Genomic DNA, 24,574 nt, shown 5'->3' with positions numbered 1-24,574 from the left:
TTCAACCAATTTTTGATGGGTTTCAAAGCTAAAATTGAATAAATATTCATTCTAAAGTTCATTTCCATTGATATCTGATCGATTTTTGATCAAATAAAAAAAAGTACGATTTTATCTTATGAGGAGCTAAAATCGTACTTTTTTTTCAAGTCACTTTTCAACCAATTTTTGATGGGTTTCAAAGCTAAAATTGAATAAATATTCATTCTAAAGTTCATTTCCATTGATATCTGATCGATTTTTGATCAAATAAAAAAAAGTACGATTTTATCTTATGAGGAGCTAAAATCGTACTTTTTTTTCAAGTCACTTTTCAACCAATTTTTGATGGGTTTCAAAGCTAAAATTGAATAAATATTCATTCTAAAGTTCATTTCCATTGATATCTGATCGATTTTTGATCAAATAAAAAAAAGGATTTACATTGAGGAGCAAAAATTTTTCAAGACTTTTCAACCAATAAAAGCTAAAATTGAATAAATATTCATTCTATCAAATAAAAAAAACAACGATTTTATCATATGAGGAGTAAAAACCGTTGTTTTTTTCAAGTCACTTTTCAACCAATTTTTGATGGGTTTCAAAGCTAAAATTGAATAAATATTCATTCTAAAGTTCATTTCCATTGATATCTGATCGATTTTTGATCAAATAAAAAAAAACGATACGAGGAGCAAAAACCGTTTTTTTTTCAAGTCACTTTTCAACCAATTTTTGATGGGTTTCAAAGCTAAAATTGAATAAATATTCATTCTAAAGTTCATTTCCATTGATATCTGATCGATTTTTGATCAAATAAAAAAAAGTACGATTTTATCTTATGAGGAGCAAAAATCGTACTTTTTTTCTCAAGTCAATTTTCAATCAATTTTTGATGGGTTTCAAAGCTAAAATTGAATAAATATTCATTCTAAAGTTCATTTCCATTGATATCTGATCGATTTTTGATCAAATAAAAAAAAGTACGATTTTATCTTATGAGGAGCTAAAATCGTACTTTTTTTTTCAAGTCACTTTTCAGCCAATTTTTGATGGGTTTCAAAGCTAAAATTGAATAAATATTCATTCTAAAGTTCATTTCCATTGATATCTGATCGATTTTTGATCAAATAAAAAAAACAACGATTTTATGATATGAGGAGCAAAAACCGTTGTTTTTTTCAAGTCAATTTTCAACCAATTTTTGATGGGTTTCAAAGCTAAAATTGAATAAATATTCATTCTAAAGTTCATTTCCATTGATATCTGATCGATTTTTGATCAAATAAAAAAAACAACGATTTTATGATATGAGGAGCAAAAACCGTTGTTTTTTCTCACGTCAATTTTTGATGGGTTTCAAAGCTAAAATTGAATAAATATTCATTCTAAAGTTCATTTCCATTGATATCTGATCGATTTTTGATCAAATAAAAAAAACAACGATTTTATCTTATGAGGAGCAAAAACCGTTGTTTTTTTCTAAAGTCACTTTTCAGCCAATTTTTGATGGGTTTCAAAGCTAAAATTGAATAAATTTCATTCTAAAGTTCATTTCCAATTTTTTTTGATCAAATAAAAAAAACAACGATTTTATCATATGGGGAGCAAAAACCGTTTTTTTTTCTCAAGTCAATTTTCAACCAACTTTTGATGGGTTTCAAAGCTAAAATTTAATAAATATTCATTCTAAAGTTCATTTCCATTGATATCTGATCGATTTTTGATAAAATAAAAAAACAACGATTTTATCTTATGAGGAGCAAAAACCGTTGTTTTTTTCTCAAGTCAATTTTCAACCAATTTTTGATGGGTTTCAAAGCTAAAATTGAATAAATATTCATTCTAAAGTTCATTTCCATTGATATCTGATCGATTTTTGATCAAATAAAAAAAACAACGATTTTATCTTATGAGGAGCAAAAACCGTTGTTTTTTTCTAAAGTCACTTTTCAGCCAATTTTTGATGGGTTTCAAAGCTAAAATTGAATAAATATTCATTCTAAAGTTCATTTCCATTGATATCTGATCGATTTTTGATCAAATAAAAAAAACAACGATTTTATGATATGAGGAGCAAAAACCGTTGTTTTTTTCTAAAGTCACTTTTCAGCCAATTTTTGATGGGTTTCAAAGCTAAAATTGAATAAATATTCATTCTAAAGTTCATTTCCATTGATATCTGATCGATTTTTGATCAAATAAAAAAAGTACGATTTTATCTTATGAGGAGCAAAAATCGTACTTTTTTTCTCAAGTCAATTTTTGATGGGTTTCAAAGCTAAAATTGAATAAATATTCATTCTAAAGTTCATTTCCATTGATATCTGATCGATTTTTGATCATAAAAAAAAGTACGATTTTATCTTATGAGGAGCAGAAATCAACCAATTTTTGATGGGTTTCAAAGCTTTTAAATATTCATTCTAAAGTTCATTTCCATTGATATCTGATCGATTTTTGATCAAATAAAAAAAAGTACGATTTTATCTTATGAGGAGCTAAAATCGTACTTTTTTTTCAAGTCACTTTTCAACCCATGTTTGATGGATTTCAAAGCTAAAATTTAATAATTTTTCATTCTGAAGATAATTTCCATGCATATCTCCTCGAATTTTGAAGAAATAAAAAAAACAACGATTTTATCATATGAGGAGCTAAAATCGTACTTTTTTTCTCAAGTCTGAAAAAAAAAATCTGGAAGCCATTGCATTAACAAATTTATTCAAAACCAATATTTTTTTTGTTTTTTTATTTATTAAGTACACATATCATCATTCATAAATGTAGGTAGTAAATAGGATAAATTTATTATTTAAATTTTATTTCAATCAAATATGTTTTTTTTATCGATCATTTATATTTATTAATTATATAATCATAATAATTACTTCAATTCAATCATCAGAGTAATTTTTATCTATTTTTCTGTTGAATTTGTAATTTTTATCGTGATTTATTTGTTTTGTCTGTTTTTGTGTGTTTCTAAAAAGTATTACATATGTTCACTATAGTAGACCTTTTCTTGTTTAAAAATGTTTCTTTTTTTAAATTAACGGTATATTATTACATACTATTTTAATGTGTTTTTTTCGTATACTTTTTTTTTAATTTGCAATTATTACTTAGTTTTCATTAAATATGTATAATATTGATAAAATATTAACTACCGTATAGTAGCAAAAAAAGTTCAAAACGCTTGAAAAAAACTTGAAACTTGAAAAACAGATAAACATAACTTTTTTGAAAATTTTTAGAAATTTTTTTCGTATACTCGATGTGTTTTTTTTTGTTGTTTGTGGTTTCCAAAACATTTTCTAAACAAAAAAATTTAATAAGGGCAAGCAATTGAAAACAGACGACATAAAAGACTTATTCAACTATAAAATTGATTTTGTTGTTGGATTGTTGGTATACAATGATTTCCTCTTAGATTTACTAATTTTTTTTTTGTTTAATATTAATTTTAGCTTCATTACAACTAATTACGTATTTTGTCTCATGAAGGGTTGCCATGCGATTTTTTTATTTGTTAATTTTATATTTATTGAAAAAAAAAAGAAAATGCAGATAAAAATTAAAATGTAAAATGCTGACGTATAAAAGCATTCAATTCACTTAATTCACATACTTCTAAAAATCTAATTATTAATTATTATTTTATTTATATTAAATATAGTAAAATATTTTGAATATTTGATTAGTATACCATTAGTTTTCATTTTTTTCTCTCAAATTTATTATTTTTTTTTTTTTTTTTTTTTGTTAAATCCTTTATTTATTTTTTTTTTGTTGTACCGTTAGGGTTTTGAATTTCAACTTCATATTTCGTTAATTTTTCGAGAACAATTTTTTCTTTAAAAATTGCTTCATTTTTTTAACAACTTTTGGGTGTTTTTTTTAGTATACATGAGTTCATCGAGCTGGATAAAAATAATTTTAAAAAAATTTGGAAGATTTATTCGAGAAATCATGAAAAAATGTAACTAAAATACTAACTTCAGGCATAGACACTTATAATTTGAGTGAGAATCCATGAATTCAAACTCATTTTAACATAAAATATTATTTTTGCCTTAAAACTAAATTTAAACGATAAATTGATAAAATTGCGATAAAAAATAATTCTAAAGCATACTATGCTTAAAAACTAAGATCTAAATGAAGAAAAAATTCGCTAATTATTGGTAAATTTTTTTTTTTACCTAAAAAAATAAAATTTTTCGTTCCAAAGATTTTTTGAAGTTTTTTTTCGCGATTATGACGAATTCTATAAGCGATACAGAAATACAAGGTTTTAATAAGTAGTAGTAGAATAGTAGTTTTGTTAGTTGTAGAAGTTTTTTTTTAGTATATAAATATTATTGATTTCCTCTTACTTTTCTTTCATTCTTCTCTCTAATTATTACTGGGCTTGTTATCGTAATACTTGACATCTCAGGGACTCAAATCTTGATGGCCCATCGGATCGTATCCCATGCTGCCGTCGTAACCTTGTTGTTGGTCGTAGCCGCCGCCCATTCCGTAGCCCATGCCGTCTTGCGTGGGTGCAGGTGACATCATTGGGGTAGCAGCTCCGCTTGGAGGACCTCCCATGGAATATGGCGATGCGCCAGCGGCTTTCTTGGCGGCATACAAGTTGGCTTCTTCCTGCGCTTTGCCAATGTTCTTCTTGTAGCGAATTCGCTTGTTGCCGAACCAATTGGAAACTTGCGAAACCTGAAAATGATTTTTTGGTTAGTTTTTTTTTTTGAATAGAGAGGTAAGTATTTTTTTTAAACTGTTTCATTTTTCTTTTAATTTTTTCAAAATTTTTTCTTAACTTTTTTAAGATTACTGAAAATTTATTTTTTCCTTTCTAAAATTATTTAATTTAAATTTTTTATTTTTTTTATTTAATTTAATTATTTAATTTTTCATTATTTTTAGAAATTAATTTGAATTAAATTGAAGTAGAATTTTAAAAAATATTAAAAATTTGAAAATCGCTTTTCTGCTGATTCAAATATTAAACAATTAATTTTTTAATTGAAAAAAAAATGATGAACGAATTAAAGTAAAATTTATAAAATTAAAAATAAAAAATAAATCATAAAGTTTAAAATTTTAAATAAATAATTTTAAACCAAAACAAAAAGGGAATAAAAAAAATAACATTGAAAATTTGAAAATCGCTTCTTTGCTAATTCAACTTTTGAAAAAAGATTTAATCATTACTCAACAAATTGTTAAAAAAATTAATAAAAAAATAAAAACTTCGAATATTTGAAACTAAAAGATAACAAGAAAAATTGTTCTAAAAATTTAAAATGAAAATTCGATATTTTTCTAAAAATTTAAATTTTTCTTCCAATATTTTAGATTTCTTTATAAAAATTTTTGCTTCAACTTAAAACTCTAATATTAAAAAATAAAACTTACGGTAATGCCACATTTGCGTGCGAGCTCCTCCTTCGCCTCCTCCGACGGATACGGATTGCTTAGGTGACTGTAGAAGTATTCGTTCAAGATCTCCGACGCCTGTTTGCTAAAGTTACGTCTCTTCCGACGCGCATCCAAGAAACGCGAACGCAAAATCATAACCGCCTCGCAAGTCGACTGCTTCAATTGCATCTGAATCGAGCTGAATTTCCGATGGATAATTTGCACCATGCGCTCAATTTCCTTCGGCGTAATGGGACGCGTGCGACTTTGTTCGCGCAACAAATTCATGACGTGCGTCGTAAACTCGCTGCATGCCTGCTCGTACTTTTCCAACTCCTGATGGTAAATTTGTCGGATTTGCGCCAACTTGGCACGATAATCGGAGTGCTCGATGGCATTGTCGCCTCCCAAATCCGACGAATACGAATCTGGAAACGGGGAATTGTCTAAAATTAAATTAGGTGCATTACGTGTCGCGAAAATTCTCGTAAAATCTTACCCGTGGCGGCAGATGCGGAAGCGGCAGCATTTACGCCGCCGCCCTTTTCGGGACCAGCAACGCCCTCTGCGATCAGCATGTTGTCCAAACGCATCAATTGCGGATCTGGGGGATCTTCCTCTTGTGTGTTGCGAAGTGACAAAACTACGGAACGAAGGAGAAATGAGAGAAATCGAAAAATAAGCCGATAATAAAATTGCAAGTTTATGAAGACAAAAACGAGACCACATGCTGGGATGTTGTTGGCTCATATTTAGCTTTTAAATTAACAAAAAAGGTAACAAAAACAAAGAATTTCTTGGGATGACAAAAAGTTAAAAGGATTACGACAGGTCAAAAAAAATGTCGTTTCTTACCAGTCTTTTCCTTAATTTCACACAAAACGGCAAACAACACCGGCTTCATTCTGTGACAATTGAGCGTATGTTTTCTCGCTTGTGCCTCATCCAAGCTCTGATCTGTGATATTCATAATTTGTTGCAAAATTTCGGCGATATCCTGCTTGCGTGGGTCATTGTCCGAGACATTGTCGCCTCCCATGTTATATCCTTGGGGCGGCATCAAACCGCCATGTGCCATATTGTGAGCTTCCATTGTGCGTTTTTATCTGAAATCTAAAAAAAAATAATTAATTTTCCAAACAAATTCTTTAAAATTGCAGTAATTGCGCAAAATTTGTGCATATCCAACGTACAACACACACACACCATACACACAATTCCCGTACAGAGGCATCGCATAAAGGCAATAAATCAAGTTATCAAAGACCTGTCAAAAACAAAACACAAATTTTTCGCCACTTGGACCGAACGGAGCGAGCTCTTACCACTGAGGAACGATGACTTGCGGCATATAACGCACTTTCTGCACTTTTTTGTCCTGTTTTGAGGTAATTTTACGGCGAAATATCCGCAAAATTGAACAACTTTTTTCCGTGTGTGTACAAATGTACTGCTAAAAACTTTAGATTAATTTTTCGTATACAATTTTCAGGTTTTGCGTTGCACTAACACGAAGCGGAGCACATGCGAGCACTCCTGCGGGCTTTTCCGATGTTTTTTGGCAGAATGTCGACGGAAAAGTAACAAATTACGGGGAATTAATAGACAACCGATAATGGCGTACGTCGGTCTAGTGTGCAATTTATGAGGAATTTTTGGCCCAATTGGCATTTAATGTTGGCGGATTTCGACCCTAATGAACAAAAATAGTTTGAAATGCAAGAAATTTTGTCTGTGAGGGATAAATTTGAGAAACAAGAAGCGGCAAAAGATATTCTTTGGTCTTCAAATTTAAAAAAAAATAATTAAAAATTCAATTAGTGAGAAAATCGAAAGAAATTCAAAGGAAATCGTTCATCAATGTAATTCTATAGAAAAGATGAAGAAGAATTATTTTTACATAAGAGGACATGAAAAAGAACTTACGAACTACTTTCAAAGAGCAACTTGCAATTTACAGCAATCATATTTGGTCAAGCTAAAACACCTGAAAATATTGACACTCGGATCTCATGTCGAGCCTTGGATGAGAAAAGACGAAGTATTTAAAAACAAAATGTCAGAAAAATTAATCCAACTGAATTTGTTGAATACAAACTGAAAGATATCAGCAAAGCATTGAAAGGCAATCGACAAAAATGCCAAAATACATTGACTGAGATGAAGATAAACCAGAATCAAAATTATTAAGGAACTTTGATCATTTTGAACCAAGAAAATTCCACATTTTTGACCAAAACTCTTAGGAAACTGGCTAAAAAATTTTAAAATTAGGTTTTTTTTTAAAGCTTAGGCCCTAACGAGTCCAACGATACCAAATTTAGCCGTGGAGCATTCTTTTTGATGAAAAACGTAATTGGAGTGACGTGCGCAGCCTCGATTTTAAATCCTTTGCGTAACTTTTTTCAAGTTTTTATTGTATTTTTATCAAACAAAGTACAAGAGTTTGCGCATTTCTTGTGATTTTCATCGATATTTCTTCTCCGATCGCTCATGACTTCTGCTTCGACTACGACTATGATGCTTATGTTTCTTCTTGTGCTTTTTCTTTTCCTTCGAACGATGTCGGGAATGTTTCTCTTCCGCGTCTCGGTAACTGCTGCGTTCATCTTTCTCATATTTATCGCGATGTCGACGTTCGTCAGGCGAATGAGATCTCTTTTTCCTTTCCTCCGACTCGTAACGCACGGGACGTTCATCGTCATATTCACGTCTTCGTCGTTCTTCGCGGTATCTGTCGCGATCACGGTCTCTCCTGTCGTCGTAACGATCTTCTAAAAAAAAATTTTTTTAATGAAATTGATTTTTAAGAGCTTTTTTTTAATACAAACCTCTTCTTTCTCGTCGATCATCCCGCGGTTCATCGCGACTTTTGTACGATCCGCTACTCGATCCGTACCGTTCATTGCTTTGTGCTTGATAATTATTTCTTCCGCGTTCCCTTCCGTTCTCCGCATATCGATCAATTTCCTCACGAGGCGCTCCTCTGTTACTCGGTCCATCCGTGTTAAAGTTCAAGCCATTCTCTCGCGCATATTCGTTCATCCGCTGTTCAATTTGTTTCTGAATCGGCACCGGAATCCGCGGAAAAAGTGTCGAAAACCAATCGAGTTTCGTCATGAACAAGCGTAACATTTGTCCGATTGTCATTAGCTGCCCGCCGCCTGCTTTTACGTCAATTTCCTCGTCATCCTGCAAATAATCCGCATACCAATCGAACAAATCGCCCGGCGGTTGCGTGTAACGGATGTACATAAAACCTGCAAAAATCACATTAATCTCAAACGTTTCTGCGGAAGTTAATTCAAGAATCTTGCCCTTCATGTTCTTAAAAGTTTTTCTTTGGGAAATTGTTGGTCGACATTAACAACTCAGCTCAACAACACTCAGTTGACGATATTTCCTCAAAGGGCGATCTGCGGAACACACTTACCTAATCCACGAATGTAGGGCGAATCTGTGTGATTCATAAGTCCATTCACCTGTTTTCGTGTCAGTTTGAGCGTGTAGAGCTTGTAGAGCAAGCAATACGCACTCGAGACAATTCCGCCGGCACCAACGCCGCGAACCTAAAACGAAAAAAGAATTATTTAGCAAGAAATTCGAGGGAAAATTCTCGAAAAGTAGATCGATAATGACTTCTCACCCCGCCACACATTCCCGTTTGGCCCGTTTTGCGAGATCCGCGCTCCCAAGGCTCCAAGTGCTTGACTTGGTAATAAATTTCATCAACAACTTCATGATACGTCTTCAGTTTGAACAAATTGACTGCGAAAAAATAAACGATTAAAAACGTTTCTCCTTTTAGAAAATTTAAAAAAAAAATTAAAAACAAGTTTTTACCTTTAAAATAACTCGACCCTTGAATATTCGTTAAAATAAGAGGGTTCAAATTCATTGTACTCTCGTTTCCCCAGAATGGCAAGACGTTATTCTGTTTCCCGGTTTTCCGTTGTTGTTGTTGTTCTAGAATAAATTATTATTTTAAATTTTTTAATGAAAAAATTAATTTTTATATAAAAATTTTTACTTACCAACAATCTCGCCATCCTCATAATTGCCGTAATCCATATTTTTCCTGATTTTTTGTTGATTATTGATAAAATTAAGGCATTAATGTTTGTTTTTCAGCTTTCCTTGAGTCCTGTGCTGAACTTTATTTTCTTGTTTCAGCGTCAAATTTTACGATTTTTATTGGGTTTTTATGTTTTTTCAATGTGCTTGAGTGTATTGATTGCTGTGAATACAAAATTTTGTAGAAAATTTAGATGAAAAATGCAAAATAAGCCAAAAAATTGCTTGAAATTTGATTTTTTGACGCACAGCTGATAGTATGGTTTATGTTCCCAGCGTTCACGAACATGGTAAATTGTGAGTCCCAAATATCATGAGTTTTTTAGGGTTTTTGCGGTGTTTTTAATTATTAATTTTTTATTTAAATAATTTTTATTTTATAATTTTATTAATTAAAAATTAAAAAAAATCAATTTTAAACTATTTTTTTTTAATTTTTTTTAGTGTTATTTAAGATTTTGAAAATTTTTTGACTTAGATAATTTTTAAAATTTATAAAAAAATTATTTATAAAATTTTAAATTATTAAAAAAAAATTAAACAATTTAGAATTAATTTTTGATTTTTTAATTAATTTTAATAAATTATTTTTATTATTTTTCTTAATGAATTTCTTGAAAAAAAAAATTTAAATTTAAAAAATAAAAAATTAATTAAACAATAAAATATAATTTAATTTAATTAATTATTAATAAAATAAATAATTAATTTTTTTTTAGATTTTTTAATTAATTTTAATAAACAATTTAAAAATTAATTTTAAATTAAGAATTTTATGAAAAAAAAAATTAAAGTTAAAAAATTAAAAAAAATTAAAAAAATGATTAAAATAAAAAAATATTAATTAATTAAAAAAATAAAATAAAAATAATTATTTAATAAAATAATTAAAAATTAAATAAATAATTTTTTTTAATTATTTTTCAGCTGAGCACCAACTTCCGGGATTTCATTCGTTGAACAGCAGTACTCAGTACGTCTTATACGTGCATCAGTAGTGCTAAAGTGCGAAGTGATCCAATATTTTTCTGTAATTTTCCGCGAATTTCCATGCAAAAACGCACCAAAATCGCGTCTACCATGTAAATAAAGGAACCAGGAAGACGCCTATCAACCTGGAAATCGCCAAAAACTCAAACTCGCATCACGAATTGCAAAAATAAAATTTACGTCAGTGTTGTCTGTAGTATTTAGGTGAAGGAAAGACGAAAAAAAAACGCCTATGACTACAAACTGACGACTGTGTGCACCTTTATTTTGTTTTGTTTTTGCTCCAGAAACGAAAAAAAAACACCTACTGTCTGGCGAAAAATTGGCACGCAAACGACGTCGTCGTGGTCCGCGCTGACGAGAGGAAAAAAATTGCTGCGGCGCAAGAATTACACACACCAACACACGAGTACTCTACATTTTTTGTGAGTCATTCATCTTTTCCGTCTTCACGTCGTCGTCGTCGTCGACGGAGGTACGAGAGCAAAACAACAACAACGCAGCAGCAGCGTCTCGCCTGTAATATTGCAACAACGTGCACGGAGGAATGCACTTCATGCGCTTCTAAGAAATCTCGATCGCCGTCTGTACGGGTGTCTGTGTGTCGCTACGCCGTACGCTTGAACTTACAAAGGCTGAAAAGGTGAAGATAGTAGTAAATATAAAATAATAAAACACAAAAAAAGTAACATTCTACAAACAACAACAAGTCATTCACGTCGTCTTCGGTCGTCGATCGTCGTTCGTTGCACATACCGCACACAGGAAATACCAAACAACCACAGCCATAAGTCATTTTAAGTGTGTTTTGGAATCAGTAAGCACTTGTCTACTGAACTTGAATGTTCTCGTGCGATTGTTTTGTTCGAAAAAAACTTCAAAAAACCTAAAAATATGAAGAAAAGAAGATAAATTTGTGTTAAAATGTGTTAAAAATTTAAAAAATCAACTAAAAAACTACAAACTGAAACGATTTTAGAATAAGAAAAAGACAAATAACAAAGAAACTTTACAAGAAAAACATTGAAAATGGTGCCGAACGTGCAAACAGTTAATCCATATTACAATTTTGATTATTGGGCTAACCAGAATCCAACTCCGTCGGAAAATGAGCAAGTTGAATTGACGATTTTTATGCCTAATGGCATTCTAATAGTGCTAAATGTGCCCAAAACTATAACTTTGGCGGAGTTAAAAGAGGTAAATATTTATTTTTGCATCACATTTCGAAGAAAAAAATTAAAATTATTAAAAATGTGCATTGGGATGAAATTTTTTAAATATGTATTAGGTGAAATTTTTTAGAATATGCATTGGGACAAAAGTTTAAAATGAAGATAAGGTCATAATTGAAAATTTTTAATTTTCAAAATTAGTATTTATTTATGAGACTTTTAAATATTTGCATTGAGACAATATAATTTTTTTATGGAATTTAGAAAATTTCAAAAATGTCTTTTAGAAAAGTTGACAATATGAATCATTTTTAAAAATGATTCATGAAAAAAATTCTGAATATGAAAACTTCTAAAAAATTTTGAATATTCATTGATTAAAATTTAAAAATGTGTCTTAGGCCGAAAAATTTAAAATATACATTGGGTCAAAAATTTTAAATTTTTTTATTTTTATTTTAAAAAGTGTTTATTTTATTAAATATTTATTTTAGATTTTTTAGAAATGTAAACTGGGATGATTTTTTAAAATTTTCATTAGGCACAAATTTCAAAATGTGCATTGGGAAAATTCAATTTATTTAAAAAAGGGAAATAAGAAGAAGAACTGAATAATTTTAGTATATTAAACAATTAAAAGCTTTAAAAAAATTAAAAATATTACAAAATTAATTTTGAAAACTTAAAAAATGTGCATAGGGTGTAATTTAAAAATTTTATAAAGTTTCAAATATTTAATACGTATGTTCTTTAGGAAAATTTAGGAAAAAATAAATTTTTATAAAATTACTTTTGGATAATTTTTAATAAAAATAAAAATTCTGGATAAAATTTTCTGCTCATGAATTTCAAAATGCACATTGGGTCAAAATTTTAAATTAAATATTTTGTATTTTAATTTTTTATTAAAATTAATTTCTCTCTTTTTAGGATGTCTGGGAAGCTGCGGAACGCATGCCCCTCTTCGGGCATCTCAAGGACAAATCCTACTATGTCCTCGGAATGGTCACAAAATACTCCTCCGACGAGATGCACGACGAAACGAAGCGAATTTGCGACATCCAACCGTATTTCTGCATCTTTCGCGTCTTGAGCAAACAGAATGCCACAAACAACAAACTAAACAAAAGCATAAACTGCCTCATCGGGAAATCCCTGAACGACATAAAAATCATAAATAACGCCGAGGTGAACGATTTTCGGCACAAAATGAATTTACTTACGGATGACGTGTCGACGAAACGGCATCGAATGTCTCTCGTGGAAAAGTTATCGTATCAATATCCCCTTCGACTTGCAGCGACAAACGAAATGCCCGAAAATGTGAAGAAACGGATGCGAAACGATCATTTTGTGCTGGTTGCGAAATTTCACAGAGACGCAACGTCGTCATTTACGTTCAACGTTCCTTACTTTATCACGCCGAGCAAGATGTTGGAACAGGTGCTGGCGAAGAAAGCCTTGACCATGAATGCCAAAGGGGAGATTTTGACGCAAGATTACATCTTAAAAGTGTGCGGGCAAGACGAATATCTCTTCGGGGACTATCCGTTGGTGCAATTTTTGTATGTGCAGGACACGTTAAGTCGCGGCGGCGTTCCAACACTTGTCGTAAAGCAAGTTGCCGACGTCGAAATCGAAGAATCCACGTACACAAGTACGAAAGATCTGCTTCGATCGAGCAAACAACAGTCGGAAAAGAGCACATTGCGTAAAAAAGTGCGCCAAATGTTGTCATGGGACATCGATCAGCCCTTCAAATGCAAAATCCAAATAATCCGCGAAGTGAATATCAGCGAGGACAATCGTTACAGCGAAATTGGCATCCAAGTTGGCTTGTATCACGGCGGAAAAGCGCTTTGCGAGCCGCAACGCACCATCGAGAAACCTCTTACGAGTCAACGGAGCGTCAGATGGGACGAAGAGCTCACGTTTAACATCAACGTTCTCAATTTACCTCGCATGACGCGTCTCTGTTTCGTCGTTTACGAGACCGTCAAGAGCGCCAAATACAGCGGCACCAAAACCCGAAGACTGAAAGACACAAACAAGGATATCTACATCAATCCGATCTGCTGGGCAAACACGACAGTGTTCGATTTCAAAAATCAGCTGAAAACGGGCGATATTACGCTTTATACGTGGACCTTTATGGATACGGTGCAGGATCAGCAATCGGAGGATTTGATGCATCCGCTGGGCACGGTAGAACAGAATCCGCGTGTTTACGAGTGTGCATCACTCACCGTGGGATTTCACAAGTAAGTGAAATTTTTATCAAGTCATGTTGTTTTTTAGGTGTTTTTGAGGTTTAATTTTGTATAAAGAGGTTTTTTGATGTCTGTCTGTTAAAGTAAAGGCGCTTTAAAAACTTTTTTTGAGATGAAAAGTTCTTAAAATATCAAGCAAGAAAGTTTATAAAAGAAATTTGACAGTTCAAATTTTGACAGCTGTCAGTGAAGCTCTTACTAAAACTTTTAATCTCTTCTTAAAAATTTAATTTAATTTTAAATCTAAACAATTTTAAAGAGTAAAATTTCATAAATTTAATCAATTTTTTCATAAAATAGTATTAAAATTTTGTTTTGCTGTCAAAATACTAACAGAAACGAATTTGAAAAGCTCGATATTCAAAATATTTACAGAAAAAAATTGACAGCTGTCTAAAATTTCTATAAAATTTAAATTTTCATTAAACTGCAATTAAAAATGCTTCACTGAAAATGATTAAGATTAAAAATTTGAAAATTTTGACAGCTGTCATTTTAAAATTTAATTAGAAATTAAATGAAATTTTGAGTAAAATATCAGTTTTTGATTATTTCTTAAAATTTTAGATTCGAAAAAAGAATCGCTGATAGTTTAAAATTTTCAAAAGATTAAATTTTAGAGAAAAAATTGATCTGTCAAATTTGACAGCTGTCAAAATTTTCAAAAAACTTACAGTTTTAGGCTATTTTCTTTCAAAATCTTCAAAAATTTTAATCTTAACAAAAATTTTTTAAACTTTTATCCTTCAAAATTTTGAAATTTCAACTCAAAAATGCGCTCAAATTTTAAATTTTATCAAAAATTCTCTCAATTGTTTGTTGTTTTTCCTAAAATCGAACTGTACTTTTATTATTCTTCGCGTGTGCGTGTGTCTATAGTTATACGTACGAGAGTTGGATAGATAGGATCGTAAATGTTGTTATTATTCGCGAGCGCGAGAAGATTACGTCTAATGTTTGTTTTCGCATTTCGTCATATCGCCTCGTCGTTTTTTTTTTGCCACATACGCTGTTAATTGCTTACACACATGACAACAAATATCAACAAACAACGCCGCGTAGGTATTTATAGAATCAATTTGTCGGACCAAATTGACGAAAAAAATTAAGTAAATAATTTCGTGATTCAGGATAAACTTTCGATTTTTCGAGTTGAAATAAACTTTTTTGCTTTTTAATTGAAATTTTAGATCTTCGAAGGAAATTTTTCGATTTTGAAACGAAATTTTTAGTTTTCGAAAATGAAATTTTTACTTTTTCGAAAATGAAATTTTTGGTTCTCGAAACTATCTCGAAACGAAATTTTTATTTTTTTTCGAAAATAAAACTTTAGTTTTCGAAATTCTTAGTTTTTGAAATTAAATTTTTATTTCTCGAAAATTCTTAATTTTTCGAAAATGAAATTTTTATTTCTCGAAAACGAAATTTTTATTTTTCGAAAATAAAATTTTCGATCTCGAACTGATTTTTTTTACTTTTTTTTTTAATTATTTTCATCTTTTACTAACTTTTTCTCAATTTTTTTTCAATTTTAGTTACATCGAGAAGACAGCAACCATCATCTACCCGAACGAGGAGACAGTATTAGAGTATGCAGAAAGCAATCGTGCCACAAAAGATTTATCCCGAAGCTCAGCACAAGACACGCGCAACGTAAAAGAGATCCTCGCCCCCTTCATGCACAACGATCGCTTAAACGAAATGCACGAAAACGATCGCGACTTGATCTGGACGAGTCGCAACGAGGTGCTCGCCAACGAACCTGATGGGCTTCCGTGTCTCCTGCACTGCGTCGAATGGAAAAATCGCGATGAAGTCGCCGAAGTGACGAATCTCCTGCTGCAATGGCCCAAAGTTTCGATCGAACGTGCTCTGGAGCTGCTGGATTACGCGTATGCCGAGCCAGCTGTTCGTCGCTACGCCGTCGATTGTCTCCAAACGATCACCGACGAAGAACTCCTGTTGTACTTACTGCAACTCGTGCAAGCGATCAAGCACGAATCGTATCTCTACTGCGATCTTGTGGAATTTCTGCTGAAACGCGCTCTGCACAACCAACGAATCGGTCACTTTTTCTTCTGGCACTTGCGATCTGAAGTCCCCTTTCCTTCGGTGCAAATTCGCTTCGGTTTGATCCTCGAAGCGTATCTCATGGGCAGTCAGGAACACATTTCCGCGTTACTGAAGCAAACCGAATGTCTTGACAAGCTGAAACAATGTTCGGACATCGTGAAAAAGGGAAATAAGGAAAAAAGTCGCACACTTTTGCAGGAATTTTTGCAACATGGAGTCAATATCGAAGCAATTTCCGACGTCATTAGTCCGTTAAATCCGAGTTTCAGGTGTCGCAAGCTCAAAATCGACAAATGCAAGGTCATGGATTCAAAAATGCGTCCTTTGTGGTTCGTTTATGAGAATGCCGACATGCATGGCGACGATATTTACATCATTTTCAAGAATGGCGACGATTTGAGGCAAGATATGTTCACGATTCAAATGCTTCGGATCATGGATCGCGTTTGGAAAAGCAGCGGTTACGATTTTCGGATGATCCCGTATTCGTGCATCAGCATGGATCGACGTCAAGGCATGATAGAAGTCGTTTTGAATGCCGAAACAATCGCAAATATCCAAAAAGAACGAGGCACAGTGACATCTTCCTTCAAAAAGGGATCGTTGCTGATGTGGCTGAAGGAGCACAACCAAACGGAGGAACAACTCCAAAAAGCAATACAGGAATTTACGTTGAGTTGTGCGGGTTATTGTGTGGCAACGTATGTGCTTGGCGTGGCGGATCGTCATTCGGATAATATTATGGTGAAAAAGACGGGACAATTGTTTCACATCGATTTCGGGCACATTTTGGGGCATTTTAAGGAGAAATTTGGATTTCGACGGGAAAGAGTGCCGTTCGTGCTGACGCATGATTTTGTGTATGTCATAAATAAGGGACAGACGAACAACAAAGGCGCCGATGAGTTTAGGAATTTTCAGGAATTGTGTGAAACGGTGAGAAATTTCTTGAGAATTTAATTTAAAATTATTTTTTTTAACGAGAAATTTTTAATTTTAGGCCTTTATTATTTTACGACGACATGGATGTCTCATACTTTCCCTATTTTCGATGATGATATCGACAGGACTGCCAGAATTATCTTCTGAGAAAGATCTCAACTACCTCCGAGAGACTTTGGTAAGTTAAATTTATCAAATTTTTTTTTAATTTCTAAGAAGCTATTTTTTAAATTTGAATTTTAAAAGTTAATTGAATTATTAAATTTTTAAATTTTTATTAAAATTATTAAAAATTCAAAAATTAAAAAAAAAATAAAAAAAAATTATATTTATAAGAGATTTAAAGAATTATTAAAAATATTTATTTAATTTTATTTTTATTTATTTTTTTATTTTATTTTTTTTTTTTTTTTGATAAATTTGTTAAAAGCTAAAATTTTTCATTGAATTTTAAAAATTAAATTTTTAAAAAAATATTTAAACTTTTATTTCATTAAAATTTTAAAAAATTCAGAAATTAAAAAAAAAATCAGAAATTAAATTTATGTTGAAAAAAATTATTAAATTTCATTTTTGATTTTTTTTTTTATTTTAAATTTTAATTAATTTAATATTTTATGTTAAATTAGTTTTAAGCCTGAAAATTAATCAAAAAATCCGTAATTTTAATTTTGAATGTCTTTTTGATAGTTTTTAAGCTTAAAAATTTGAAAATACGTAAAAATAAAAAAAAAATATTTTTTATTTATTTTTCAGGTTCTCGACTTAACGGAAGAAGAAGCCCGTGAACACTTCAAGTCAAAATTCAGCGAAGCTCTTGAAAATTCATGGAAAACGTCTCTCAACTGGTTTACGCATAACATCTCCACAAATCACAACTACAAGTGACAAATGTTCAATTCGTATACAATGTAAAGCTGATCATCATCATGAACTCTCACAACTTCTCATCGTTAAATAATCACACTAAAAAAAAATAATTTTTAGCCAACAACCAGCCATTTGACCACCGTTGCGCCATTATTTTTCGTTCCTGAGTCAATCTGTTTTTGTTTTCTTTCTACTCTAATTCGAGTAAAAATGAAGGAAAAAGCACGATTCTGTACTTACTTACCGGTAATTTCGTCGAAACTTAAGTAAATTAACTTATTTATGCATTAAATTTTTTTGTTTTTTGTTCATTTGTCGATAAAAATGAAAAAAAATGCAATTTTTAACAATTTAAGGACAATATTGTGTAATTATTCATTAAAAACAAAAAAAAATATGTATCATAGTTAATTAAGGTTCAAGCAGTAAATAAGGAATAATTTAAAAATAGTCAGTTAATTTAGTGTCGAGATTACAAAGAAAGAAAAATTATTTAATTTTGTTAAAACTTTGAAAGGAATTTGCACATTTTGTTTTGTTGTAGACATATTTTTTGTCGTCTTCGTTTCAACAAAGTTGAAAGTTTGTATTAAATTTACGAATTAGGTTAAACAGTAATTGATAAAAATTAAATAAAAAAAAAATATCAAAAAATCATAAAAAAGGGATAGTAAAGTTAAGGAAAAAAATATATTTGAAGGCTTATAAGGGAATTTTAGGGCAGGTAATTTAAAATAATTTTTAATTTAATTTTTTTTTTCAGAACAGTTTAAAGGTAAATTTTGAACATAAATTTTAAAAATTTTTTAACTTTTTTTAGGATTCGATGAAGATGCCATAATTTGAAGAAACAATAATTATCTATACAATACCTTGAAGTAATTCTGCAATTTTAGACTTCAAATAAATTCTGGTTAAACAGGATACCTAACCATGAGTTGTACGAAATATACGAAAGAAGAAGCATAGAGATCGAAATTTAGCAAATTGATCACAATTACAGCATAAATGAGAATGAATCGTCGAAATATCGAATGGAAATCATTAAAAATGTCTCTGATAGGCACAAAGAGTGTTACGTATTTAACGATAAACTAACGGCAAAAAAAAATATAGGAATCTGGTCTTAACAGTTTTTTTCCTAAAATATCAAATTTAATCATTATGCCTTCAACTTTCAAGTAGAAAACATCGTAAACGAAAAATAGTCCCAATTGCCTTTTGCAGGTAAAACAATTTCCGATTCCAAAATAAAAAGCCTTCTAAACAAAGAGGAATTAAGTCAAGTCAAGGAAAAAAGTTAAAAGCTATTGTACAAAATCTGGATCATATTTCACCCTTAAATACTGAAGAAGTTAAGAAAAATTACCGAAGGATTGCCAAGAAAGCTTTAAATTCATTTGATCAACAACTTGCCAATCATTCATTGTCCAATATCCTTGATACGTGTAATCTTAATGGAAATGAGAAAAAACTTTAACTTCGAACAATTTTAATGCAAATTTGACAATTGGAATGAGGAACATTTTGATTTAAATACAACAGTGATCATAAGTATTTTTTTTGCAAAAGGCTTATTAGCTGCTTTCGGTAATTTTTTTCGCATATACGTTTTAGTTAGGCTATAGTAGAACATAACATTTTTCGCTCTTACGAAAATTTTTATCTTTATTAGTTTTAGAGATATTTAGTGTTTTGTAAAAAAAAAATTGTCAAAAATGGCAATTTTTGAAAATTGAAATTTGTTTTAAATAAATCCTCGTATCTATGAGACTCGTAAAGATAAAAATTTTCGTAAAAGCGAAAAAATGTGTCCTACTGTAGCATAACAAAAAAATATATGCGAAAAAAAATTTACCGAAAGCAACCAATATTTTTCGTTAGAGCCCAATTTTAAGGGTTTTGTATGAAAAAAAACCATGATCGCTACTGTATGTATTTAGAGAATTTTTCATACCAACGAGACTTATTCTTTCCAAATTGAATTAAAACCAAGAGCAGTTTGCTCATTTTATGGATGATTCAACTGTTAGAGCTAATTTTTATGACAAAAACTGAATGAGTGTTAATTATATCTAATGAAAGCCATCAAAGAATAAATTGATCAGGAAAATCCATAAGGATGCACAAAAACCATAATTAACAGCTAATAATGTAAATTTTATTTAAATTATGTAAAATACTCATGGGAAAAAATGTCAAGAAGAAACACTCTCAAAAATGCGTCATGAATTCCACACGTAATCTCAAACTAACCTAACTAAGGTAATACCCGTAAATTTCCAACGCAAAAAAAAACTTATCTCATCGTTTTACATTCTAAACACTATTTTGTCGCATAAATCACTACCAGCTTATATCGCGTCAAATATGTGTCTTCGTTCGTTCTCAAGCCCATATCAGTCACGTGTTGCACGTATTCCGCGATAAACTGTTCTTGTTCGCGCGGCATCAATCTTTTTATGAATGGATTCACCGATTTAACTGCCCGTTTCAGAATTTCCGTATCCGGATAAATGTAAAGTCTTTCTTTTATCTCGACAATCCTGTTATTCTCACAAAATCCATTTTCATCCAAATAATCGTTAATTTCCCCGATCGGATCCTCGCTATGTTGATACGGCGAAATGTACGAATCGACATCCATCATGTACTTTTGCCACTTTGAACTTTGCGCCATGCGTTCGTAAACCTCGTAAATGGGGCTTTGCACCAAGAGAGTTATCAAGCAATCGCCTCCCGGCTTCAGTAATCGCGAAATGTTGTGAAACGCCTGTCTGTGAATGAATGAAAGAAGAAAAGTTCAAGTTTTATGGGCAATAAAATTAATTTGCGATGCAAAAAAATAAATATGCACGTTAAGTCAATTAAAAAGAGTTACAATCTAAATACGCGAACGAGAGACACTTGTTCGTGAAATTTATTCATGACCATTCCTAACAACGGATATCGTGTTTGCCGGAGAGATTTTTGAGAGGGAGAGGCGCGCTCAGTTTTTAATTACGCGTTTTAAATAAATAAAATAATTATAATTAAAAGAACGTTCACGTGTTGCATAGAAATCTCGTGTTACATGTCAATGCTAGGTTGTTTGAGAGTAATTTTACAAGAATTGACATGAACTTGAGTCAACATTGAAGATTCACGTGTTTTTTCGGAAATATTTATCTTTTTGCGCGGTTTATTGATAAAAGTTGTTTTTATTTATAGGAATGATTTTATTGCATTATAATCGAAAGTTTTGTTTATCAAGAATTTTTTGCGTCTTTTTTGATGGGAAAGTATTTAAAATTAAATTGTTGGAAAAATTTTCAGAAATTTTTTCTATGGTTCAAAAATGAAATATTTTTAATTAAAATAAATTAAAATTAATTTTAATGCAAATTTTAATTTTTTGTCTCAAAAAAAATTTTTTTTTTAATTTTTATTAAAAATAATATTAAAATTTTTATAAATTTAAAAAAAAATTAAATTTTCTATTATTTTAAATTAAATTTTAATAAAAAATGATAGAAAATTAAAATAGTAAATTTTTAATTTTTTTTGACAAAATTTTAATTTAAAAAATATTGAAATGATTTATAATTCAAAAAAATTTAAAAAATTAAGAATAATGTAAATAAAAAATTAGTATTAATTTTAGTAATTTTTTTCAATAAATTTTTATTCCAAACTTTTTATTACTTTTTATCGAAAATTTAAATCAAATAAATTTTATTTATTACTTTTATCTAAAAATGTAACAATTTCATGAAATTTTGATTAAAAAGGCGAAAATTTAATTTATAATAATTTATAAAAATTATTTATTTAAATAAATGAAAAAAATAAATTAAATTATATTAATTATTATTTTCAATTTAAAAAAAAAGTAATAATTTTAATAAAAAATAATTAATTAAAAAATCAATAAAAAAAAGTTAATTAATTAAAATAAATTTAAAAATTAAATAATTTTTTTATTTATTTTTTTTTCTACGAAATTTCTTAAATAAATAATTTTAATTAAAATGCAATTAAAAATTAATCACTTAATTTAATATAAAAAAAAATAAATTTAAATTAATTTTTTAATTAAATAATTTTTTTTTTAATAAAAATATAATAAATAAATTCAAACAACTTTCTCACGAAACCACAAATAACGGCATTGATTTCAATGTTTTTCTACGGATCAAAAGGCTTGAAATCAAGTTTCCTACTCACTTTTACTGCAGTTTCAATAAACATACGAAAGAAACACGTGACTTCAGATATGGACTCAAAACAACAAAAATATGTTGAAATCCATTAAGAACTTGCATAAAATTACTCAAACTGATAAGAATTTATTAATAGAATTCTTTAAATACCAAAAATTCTCATTTTTTTTTTAAATTAACATTTTAAAGTGCTTTAAAATCTTTCACCACGTTTTATCTTTCAAATGACACTCGAAACATACCGTTACATAAATCCGGCTGTTGTTTCAAGTCAAAGATAAATACGTAGATAATTTTTTCTTTTAGTTTTTGTTCAAGGTCATCTACCGAAAAATAAAAATCACGTAGATCCCGATGTGTTTTCGTCACTTTGTTTTGATTTACCAGCAAAAAATGTATCGAGAAGAACCACCGCGACGCATGTAAAAATAACTCACCGTTGATTCTGGCACCAATGAAGGCAAAAAAACGACGTGACATGATCGAAAAAGCTCAAAAATTTCTTATTTTCGATGACTCCCGCCGTGATATCGAGATGCTCGAAGACGATGCGCGGCAAATGTTCGTACGTGTCTTTGGCATAACGCACCATCGGCTCCGAGATGTCTGTGCCAACGAGTTTTGTGAATGAGGGCGGGATGCGTGGCAGCAACAAATCAATTGTAACGTCGCCCGAACCGCATCCGACATCCATAATGGTGTCACTTCCGTTGAATTTTAGCAGGGAACTGTACTCGTCCAGCACTAATTTTGTGTCTTCGCGCTGCAAATTGTTCGATCGCTGATAGAGTTTTGCCTTGTCCATTTTTTTTTGTGGCTTGAAATATTTTTTTTCGTCACTTCGAGTGCACGTCACGTCAAGAACTGAAGCGATATTTACAAACAGTGAGTATTTATTATTGTTTTGAACGAAACTCTTCTCTCTCTCACAACAATTTTTTTTTAGATCAGCTGTTTTTTGTTGTTATTCGACGTTCTCTCGCAGCGGAAACATGCTTCAAAGTTTAAATTTTTTTAAAAAAATTCAAAAAAAGTCACAAATTTTTAAATTTTCTACTGTCGCTGAGGAACTCTCGAGATGGACCAAGAAATTATCTGCAGAAAAAATCGCCGAACCGGAATCGTCAATGAGAAATCTCATGGCTCACGTCTTAAAAACACAAAATTTGGGCGAAGTTGATGCAAAAATGGACCAAAAAATGACTGAAAGTGAAATTTCTCAATTAGAAAGCCTCGTTTATGCCCGATTAGCGCACATGCCGGTACAATACATCATCAAAGAATGGGATTTTCGCCAATTAAAAGGACTAAAAATAATTCCTCCCGTTTTCATCCCGCGACCTGAGACAGAAGAGCTCGTTTCTTACATCTCCGAAGACCTAAAACAACAAAAAATGCAAAAATTTAAATTTTTAGAAGTCGGATCGGGTTCCGGAGTCATCAGTATCTCGCTTCTTCGTGAATTCCCAAGTGCCAAAGGTTTCTGTTTTGATGTCAATGAACTCGCAGTCGGCTTAACGCGATATAATGCAGAGAAATTTGGCGTTCAAGCAAGACTTACTGTCGAAAAATTCAAGTTAACTGATGAAAATGTGCCTTTTACCGAACAGGAATATGACTTAATCGTGAGTAATCCGCCGTATGTTTTCACACGTGAGTTGCAAAGGTTGGAGGATGATGTCAAGTTGTACGAAGACATGCGAGCGCTCGATGGAGGAGGCGACGGATTAAATGTGGTTAATAATATTTTGAAAGTAGCGGAAAAATATCTCAGAAAAGATGGTAGTTTGTGGTTGGAAACGCATTTTAGGCATCCTGTCATGCTGAGAGAACGGTTTAAGGGAAAAACCGACGGACTTGCGTATGAAAAAACCGTAAATGATCTGTTCGGGAAAGAGAGGTTTGTTAAATTTGTTAAAAAATGATCGTCATCGTTTTATGATTCATTGTTAAGACTATTTTTTTTACAAATAAAAAAAATAATAATAATAATTTTTGACTCAGTTAAAAAAATATTTTAATTTAATTTCTGTTCATTTTTTGTGAAATTTCAAATGTTTTTCAAGAAAAAAAATACAAGAAAAAAATCATTTGTTTATTTTTTTTCGAAAAAAATAATAATATTATTAAATAAAAAATTAAAAAAAAATATATTTCAAAAATTTTAATTTTTGTTCTTAATTTTAATAAATAAAAATAAAATAAAAATTATGAAATTAATTTCTTTTATTTTATAAAAAATAAAAATTTTTTTTTTATAATTTTATGATATTTTTGCCTTATCTTTTTAAATATTCAAATGTTAATTTTAATTTTAATTCTTCAAAAATAATTAATTTTAATTCATGTTTTTTTCATCTTTTTCTCCGAAATTTTTAATTGTTTTTTGAAAAATAAAAATTACTAAAAATAATATTTTTTTTAGTCCATATTTGTATAAAATTTCTTTTTTCGAAAAAAAAAAAATTAAAATATTTTTGATATTTTTTCGTTCAAGATAAATAATATTAGGCACGAAATTGATTTTTTTATTTCATAAGAATTTTATAAAAAATTAAAAATTAATGGTAAATTT

General features: G+C 30.3%; 5 protein-coding genes across 7 annotated transcripts; 2 read left to right on the top strand and 3 right to left on the bottom strand.

Moving 5' to 3' along the window:
* Positions 1-3,782: 3,782 nt before the first annotated feature.
* On the bottom strand, positions 3,783-7,053 carry LOC134834165 (homeobox protein extradenticle). 2 transcript variants are annotated; one of them, XM_063848848.1, is made up of 5 exons: positions 6,729-7,053; positions 6,259-6,516; positions 5,903-6,046; positions 5,401-5,831; positions 3,783-4,698 (listed from the first exon to the last, which is right to left on the bottom strand). In XM_063848848.1, exons 2-5 carry the CDS (start codon positions 6,494-6,496, stop codon positions 4,417-4,419), a joined length of 1,095 nt encoding a protein of 364 aa, XP_063704918.1. In that variant the 5' UTR covers positions 6,497-6,516; positions 6,729-7,053; the 3' UTR covers positions 3,783-4,416. The 2 variants fall into 2 exon arrangements, with proteins under 2 accessions (XP_063704918.1, XP_063704842.1); XM_063848772.1 differs by having other exon boundaries at positions 3,785-4,698; positions 5,401-5,849; positions 6,729-7,052.
* A 770-nt stretch (positions 7,054-7,823) lies between these two features.
* Positions 7,824-9,746, bottom strand: LOC134834018 (pre-mRNA-splicing factor 38B-like). Of its 2 annotated transcripts, XM_063848571.1 has the most exons (7): positions 9,727-9,746; positions 9,438-9,640; positions 9,247-9,369; positions 9,050-9,171; positions 8,837-8,972; positions 8,235-8,663; positions 7,824-8,177 (listed from the first exon to the last, which is right to left on the bottom strand). In XM_063848571.1, the coding sequence occupies exons 2-7, from the start codon at positions 9,472-9,474 to the stop codon at positions 7,870-7,872; spliced, it is 1,155 nt and encodes a 384-aa protein (XP_063704641.1). In that variant the 5' UTR covers positions 9,475-9,640; positions 9,727-9,746; the 3' UTR covers positions 7,824-7,869. The 2 variants fall into 2 exon arrangements, with proteins under 2 accessions (XP_063704641.1, XP_063704723.1); XM_063848653.1 differs by having other exon boundaries at positions 7,824-8,174; positions 9,438-9,734.
* Positions 9,747-10,468: 722 nt separating this feature from the next.
* On the top strand, positions 10,469-18,332 carry LOC134837026 (phosphatidylinositol 4,5-bisphosphate 3-kinase catalytic subunit beta isoform). Its single transcript, XM_063852335.1, has 5 exons — positions 10,469-11,667; positions 12,573-13,903; positions 15,448-16,921; positions 16,986-17,105; positions 17,684-18,332. Exons 1-5 carry the CDS (start codon positions 11,497-11,499, stop codon positions 17,813-17,815), a joined length of 3,228 nt encoding a protein of 1,075 aa, XP_063708405.1. The 5' UTR covers positions 10,469-11,496; the 3' UTR covers positions 17,816-18,332.
* Positions 18,333-19,936: 1,604 nt separating this feature from the next.
* Positions 19,937-22,858, bottom strand: LOC134836971 (juvenile hormone acid O-methyltransferase). Its single transcript, XM_063852270.1, has 2 exons — positions 22,437-22,858; positions 19,937-20,574 (listed from the first exon to the last, which is right to left on the bottom strand). The coding sequence occupies exons 1-2, from the start codon at positions 22,802-22,804 to the stop codon at positions 20,124-20,126; spliced, it is 819 nt and encodes a 272-aa protein (XP_063708340.1). The 5' UTR covers positions 22,805-22,858; the 3' UTR covers positions 19,937-20,123.
* A 132-nt stretch (positions 22,859-22,990) lies between these two features.
* Positions 22,991-24,003, top strand: LOC134838307 (MTRF1L release factor glutamine methyltransferase). The gene has a single exon (XM_063853808.1). The coding sequence runs from the start codon at positions 22,992-22,994 to the stop codon at positions 23,922-23,924; it is 933 nt and encodes a 310-aa protein (XP_063709878.1). The 5' UTR covers position 22,991; the 3' UTR covers positions 23,925-24,003.
* The last annotated feature ends 571 nt before the right edge of the window (positions 24,004-24,574 follow it).

Source organism: Culicoides brevitarsis, chromosome 1 (assembly GCF_036172545.1).
Source record: "Culicoides brevitarsis isolate CSIRO-B50_1 chromosome 1, AGI_CSIRO_Cbre_v1, whole genome shotgun sequence".
NCBI classification, from domain to species: Eukaryota; Metazoa; Arthropoda; class Insecta; order Diptera; family Ceratopogonidae; genus Culicoides; species Culicoides brevitarsis.
The sequence above is the reverse complement of the archived record's forward strand: the minus strand, read 5'-3'. Positions and strand labels throughout refer to the sequence as shown.

Excerpts from the sequence above, each read along its gene's own strand:
- LOC134834018 (XM_063848571.1), bottom strand. The coding sequence starts at position 9,474 with ATGGATTACGGCAATTATGAGGATGGCGAGATTGTTG. Across the intron at positions 9,370-9,437 it reads TGAGGATGGCGAGATTGTTG|AACAACAACAACAACGGAAA; the intron begins GTAAGTAAAAAT and ends AATTTATTCTAG. Across the intron at positions 9,172-9,246 it reads AGGGTCGAGTTATTTTAAAG|TCAATTTGTTCAAACTGAAG; the intron begins GTAAAAACTTGT and ends ATTTTTTCGCAG.
- LOC134834165 (XM_063848772.1), bottom strand. The coding sequence starts at position 6,496 with ATGGAAGCTCACAATATGGCACATGGCGGTTTGATGCCGCCCCAAGGA. Across the intron at positions 6,047-6,258 it reads TGAAATTAAGGAAAAGACTG|TTTTGTCACTTCGCAACACA; the intron begins GTAAGAAACGAC and ends TTCGTTCCGTAG. Across the intron at positions 5,850-5,902 it reads TTCCGCATCTGCCGCCACGG|ACAATTCCCCGTTTCCAGAT; the intron begins GTAAGATTTTAC and ends ATTTAATTTTAG.
- LOC134836971 (XM_063852270.1), bottom strand. The coding sequence starts at position 22,804 with ATGGACAAGGCAAAACTCTATCAGCGATCGAACAATTTGCAGCGCGAA. Across the intron at positions 20,575-22,436 it reads CATTGGTGCCAGAATCAACG|ACAGGCGTTTCACAACATTT; the intron begins GTGAGTTATTTT and ends ATTCATTCACAG.
- LOC134838307 (XM_063853808.1), top strand. The coding sequence starts at position 22,992 with ATGCTTCAAAGTTTAAATTTTTTTAAAAAAATTCAAAAAAAGTCACAA.
- LOC134837026 (XM_063852335.1), top strand. The coding sequence starts at position 11,497 with ATGGTGCCGAACGTGCAAACAGTTAATCCATATTACAATTTTGATTAT. Across the intron at positions 11,668-12,572 it reads CTTTGGCGGAGTTAAAAGAG|GATGTCTGGGAAGCTGCGGA; the intron begins GTAAATATTTAT and ends CTCTCTTTTTAG. Across the intron at positions 16,922-16,985 it reads TTCAGGAATTGTGTGAAACG|GCCTTTATTATTTTACGACG; the intron begins GTGAGAAATTTC and ends TTTTAATTTTAG.